Genomic DNA, 5,411 nt, shown 5'->3' with positions numbered 1-5,411 from the left:
GATAGTTAACATTCACAGACCACCTCAGCAGCTGGCCTGTGGATACAAACTACTTAAAAGTGATGTATGGCCTGTGGTTTTTCCTCTACATTTGTATGTGATTTTCCAAAATACAGATAAAAATTTCTGTAGCCAACTATTTCATTCTGAGAACAAAAGGAATCCAGTGTTTGTTTCTACTGTGAATCGTTCTGTGACTGCAGCTCGATTGCTCGGCCTCTGAGTGAACACAGGACATAAGGGGGAGCTATTTTTTTTTCAAAGAAAGAAAGTTCCTCTGCCAAATATTAATGGATTAAAACTGAAAGGTAATTTGACACAGTCCTTGTGGTTTGAGCGGAGGGGTAGTTATGAATACTGTGGATGTGCATGCAAGATAAAATACAGTTAATACACCTCATGTATGTTTTTAGTGGCAGAATTGTGTCCTTTAATACTGAGCAATGACTTGATGCTTAATATTTAAGATGCAATTTGTCATTTTGGATATTTCTGCCTGTTTTCTTTCTTCACTGCTAAGCTAAACATCTCTCAATGCTTTCATTTTCTAAAACTAGACTAAAAAGTTATTGTATTTCATGTAAGGTGCAATGCTTTATTGTTTGTGTTGTATCTCTGGTGTTGCTATGCTGTTAACACACATGCTTTTGTCTCAGTTTAAACAAGTTCATGCATGTTCATAAAACAAAAAAAATTGTTTCCTCAATAAACACCTTGAACAGCTGATTTAATTCCTACTTGGTTTCTGTCTCCTGTCACTTGACTTCTCTCTCTCTGTCTGAGTCATCCTTCCTCAAAGTGTGTTTAAAGAGTGTGGAGCAACAAGACTCAGCTGGATTTGCAACTGAACTGTCACCAGAGAATCAAAGCTGTGACTTACGGTAAGACTGGTTTCTGACTTGATAATTGGGCGTGTTCACAGCCAAATACTGTTAACCCTGCAACATAGTGTGAATTACAACGTAAACTTGAGGATGCACAGTATTCGTGATTTTTAATTTTAAATTGGATTGAATCTGATTTATCCTGATCTAGTCTTCCCAGTATATTTAAATGCAAACAAATAATAACAGGAAAACACAACTTGTGTGGTAGTGACTATTTGACCAGAATGTTTTCACTGTCAGAATTGGTTTATTTATGCTGTGTTTTAAATGTGTTTATAGAGGGATAAATCGTGGCTTTATGCGAGATGGGAGTGTGAGGCCATTTTGTTGTTTGTAATACAGAAAGAAAAATTCAGATTTCCAACTAAAAAATAAAACTTCACAGGCTCAGAATGAACTCACTCAGTGCAGTGGATTTCATCAGTGGTGCAGAAAGATCTTTCCCTTTAGTAAAGCTAACAATATCACAGTGCAGCTCTACTACAAGTAAAAATCAAAAGCATAAAAGTATTAACACCAATATATAATTTAAAAGTATGGCTCATTTGAAATAATATATAATTAAATATATTTTTGATGCATTAATGCAAGCATCACTGATGTTGCAGCTGTTAAGCTGTAATCAGTGTTTCCATTGTAATGGGCTCCCTTGCATTTTTCCCGCTCTTTGAAATGACTCATTTCTTCCTTCGCTGTGATCATTGCATCTTCACATCAAGCGCAGATGAAGCCGGTTCTTACGTGAATTCACGCCCACTTATGCTGCGCGAGAGTGAAATCAAACGAATCCTCTACTGCGCAGAGCAAACACAAACTGAGTGGAGCTCACTGTACATCGGGTAAATAGACGGCACAGATATTGAATATTGAATGAAACGCCGTGAGTATCTATCAAACAAAACACGCAGATCGCCCACACCTCTGTAACGCTACATATCTCTGTTTTAACCATGTGTTTTGGTTTCAGCTCCGTTGTGAACTGCGTTTTTGTTAATCTGCTTCATCACCTCTACAAATATCTGCTTACAGTAATTCAACATAAACTGCCTCTGATTGTTTCTTTAATTCATATAATTCACTTCATTGCATAGTCATGGAGCTACTTTAACTGTAACTGTACTGTGGTTCTACTGAAGTCCGCTTCTACTTTACTTGACTGTTTCCATTTCGTGCTACTTTATGCTTCTATTTCACTATAATAAATAAGTAAATATTGCACTTTTTTACTCCACTACCTTCATTTAACAGCTATAGTTACTAGTTACTTTGTAGATTAATATTTTACACACAAAATCCATGGTGAGTTTATGAAATAATATACTTGTAATAGATTAAACTACCGAACAGTGTATGAAATAGGCAAAATGAACTCAACCCCAAACATTATTATTAGTATCATTAATAATAATTCAATAATGCAATTCTTGGACATTTTTCTGAATAATGGGCACTATGTTTTAGATACATTTACTAATAGTACTTTTGCATGTGACATTTTCAAAGTAGAACTTTTACCATTGTATTTTTAGGTATAAGATTTGAACAATATCAGTCAGAAGAAAGGAACTGTGGTATTTCTCAAGCAATGGAATAAAAAATGAAAGAAAAAAAGAGTATTTCCCAGAAACAGGAAAAAGCAGAGCACTCAAGAGGTACTCAATGTAATTTATAGCTGTCAAAATGTAAATGTAAAGGAAAATGTAGTGAAAAAAAGAACACACCTCTGAAATGTAGTATAAATGAGCATAAAGTGGAACTAAAGTGAAATACTTCAAAAGTGTTCCTAAATAAAGTCCTTGAGCAAATGTAATTAGTTTCTTTCCACCACTGTGTTTAACCTCTAAATTTGTTTAACAATCAGTGATGGGTGTATTCATTTATGCAGAGGAGAAATCCCATCAGGGAATCTCTAGGGGAATTTGGTAGTTTATACAAGCCTCTCTTTAGTACAGAGGCAGAATGAGCACTACAACAGAAAGGAAGAGTTCAGGTCAGAACACTATGGCCGATCTTAATAAGGCACAACTAGAGGGCCACTCAGTACAGTGCATACCTCCTCCAAGGATGATGACCAACAACATACAAGAGACTTCAGAGAACCTGGACCTGGGAGGTCAGGTTTCACTTAAGCTCTCTATAACACCGGCCGATCATTAGTCAGTGTGTGTAGCTAGTAATATCATTGTAAGAGGTGTGGAGCTCCGTAACCTGCTACATTTCACTGTGACTTTAAGTAAAGTAATTAAGTACATGTACTTACTTACCACCATGGTAACTCTAGGTATGTACATTGTTCCTCACTGCTTTATCAGATTAACATGGATGTCTTGGAGGAGGACGACTACTATTACCATGAAAACATCAGCTTCAACTTCAGCTATGATGACTACCCTGCCCTGTGTGAGAAGGCTGACATCCGTTCCTTTGCTGCCCTCTTCCTCCCCATCATGTACACGGTGTGTCTGGTGGTGGGACTGGCAGGAAACGCCTTGGTCGTGACCGTGTACGCATACCACAAACGCCTGAAGACCATGACAGACGCTTTCCTGAGCCACCTGGCTGTGGCTGACCTGCTCCTGCTCTTCACACTGCCTTTCTGGGCTGCTGATGCTGCAAGGGGATGGGAGCTGGGTCAGGTCATCTGTAAGATCATGTCAGCCTGTTACACGGTCAACTTCACCTGCTGCATGCTGCTGCTGGCCTGCATCAGCCTGGATCGTTACTTAGCATTGGCCAGGGTGCAAGGTAGAGAACAAAGAGGTTGGCTGCAGAGGGCGTTCAGCAGGAGACACTGTTGGAAGGTGTGTTTAGTTGTCTGGGCAACAGCTTTCATGCTTGGTCTGCCTGATTTAATACTCTCAGAAGTGAGGTGGGCATCTAATAGGAACATCTGCCTGGCTGTCTACCCTCCATCCATGGCTAGAGGAGGTAAAGCTGCACTGGAGATAGCTGAGGTGCTGCTGGGATTCTTGCTTCCTCTCCTGGTTATGGTGATCTGTTACTGGAGCGTGGGCCGAGCGCTGAAGGGCCTCCCTGTTGAAAGCAGAGGCAAGAAGTGGAAAGCCCTGCGTGTTCTCCTAATAGTGGTGGGAGTGTTTGTGGTCACACAGCTGCCTTATAATGTCTTGAAGCTCTATCGAATGATGGACTCGGTCTACGCTTTAGTGACCCACTGTGGGACGAGTAAAGTGCTGGATAAGGCTGCTCAGGTGACGGAGAGCCTGGCCCTCACTCACTGCTGCCTCAACCCGATCCTCTACGCCTTCATGGGGTCTTCCTTCAGGCAGCGCATGACCAAAATGGCCAAGAAGTTTGGCGAGAAGAGAAGAAAGAGGAGGAGGGAAAACCCTGCAGAAGGAGGGATGGACATATCATTTAACTCCCACAGTGCATCTCAAGCAACAAACACATTTTCTATATGAGTTAACACTAGTATGCCAGAGTGAATGATGTCTGTATGTATCACTTATTTAGCATAGTATAAGAGCAGATGCAGTTACTGTGTAGATAGCTGTTGAGACAGCAGCAGTGGAAGTAGGTTGAAATTAGTACATCAAAAACAGGAGGTTGTTTTCTTAAGTCTTTTCTTCCTCTAGTTTTATAAAAAATGGGTTTGAGTAACATGTATTTGTTTAAATGACTTCTTTGTTACTGTAGCAACTAATAAAATTATATATCTTTCTGTGAAGTGAGTGATATTGTAGTGAGTGTACTTTTTTTTAGTTGATATGACAATAAACTTTTTGAGCTTTAACACAAACTTTAAATGAAATAACAAAAAAAAAAAAAGAAAGATAGTCTAGAGAATCGAAACTATCCCTCGCTGGATTGAGGAGCTATTTATAAATTTTGCTATTGCTACATAGCCAATGTTAGCATTTACATCATAACCAGCCTGGAAGACACGTTGTGAGTTCAGCATCAAGCCTCTATCCTTTACTCGCCAAGTGCTGTCTCCATAACTCTTTTTCTTCTACCGAAGTTAGCATGCTAACAAGCTAGCCCCCGGCCCGTCTCGTCACTTAACGGTACCGACTCACTGTAGCCTCCAATCTGACCAGAAGACGTAGCGTAGCACTGCTCAAAGAGCGTATTATAATCTCTTGTATTATAAAGACGACAGCCGAAGGTCTTGTCAAGCGACAATGACCACCACCCACTAGTATATGGGCTAACAAGACTCTATGAGGCTATATTGTGAACAGGGTGCCTGGAGCTAAATGCTAGCAGCACGCTGAAATGCACCAGAGTACCATATTCACCATTGTAGTGTAATGTGTTAGCATGCGAGCATCTGCTAATAAGCACTAAGCACAAAGTACAGCTGAGGCTGACGGAGATAATAGATTTGCAGGTATTTTGTCATAAAGAATAATTTTGACTGGTGATGGCACAAGAGGAAAAATCAGTATCACCAAAGCTATTATAATTCATCCTGAGGGATATCATGAATGTCCGTACCAGATTTAATGACAATCCATCCAGCAGATGTTGAAATATTTCAGTTAAGAACAAACTGTTGGA

The 5,411-nt window shown here is 39.8% G+C and overlaps 1 protein-coding gene across 1 annotated transcript; it reads left to right on the top strand.

The window, feature by feature from the left end:
- Positions 1-1,628: 1,628 nt before the first annotated feature.
- Positions 1,629-4,580, top strand: ackr4a (atypical chemokine receptor 4a). The gene is made up of 2 exons (XM_023425418.2): positions 1,629-1,767; positions 3,200-4,580. Exon 2 carries the CDS (start codon positions 3,206-3,208, stop codon positions 4,307-4,309), a length of 1,104 nt encoding a protein of 367 aa, XP_023281186.1. The 5' UTR covers positions 1,629-1,767; positions 3,200-3,205; the 3' UTR covers positions 4,310-4,580.
- Positions 4,581-5,411: the final 831 nt, after the last annotated feature.

The sequence above is a fragment of the Seriola lalandi genome, unplaced genomic scaffold (assembly GCF_002814215.2).
Source record: "Seriola lalandi dorsalis isolate HSWRI2012SDOR001 ecotype SW California unplaced genomic scaffold, Sedor1 jcf7180002054777, whole genome shotgun sequence".
Taxonomy (NCBI): Eukaryota; Metazoa; Chordata; class Actinopteri; order Carangiformes; family Carangidae; genus Seriola; species Seriola lalandi.
The sequence above is the reverse complement of the archived record's forward strand: the minus strand, read 5'-3'. Positions and strand labels throughout refer to the sequence as shown.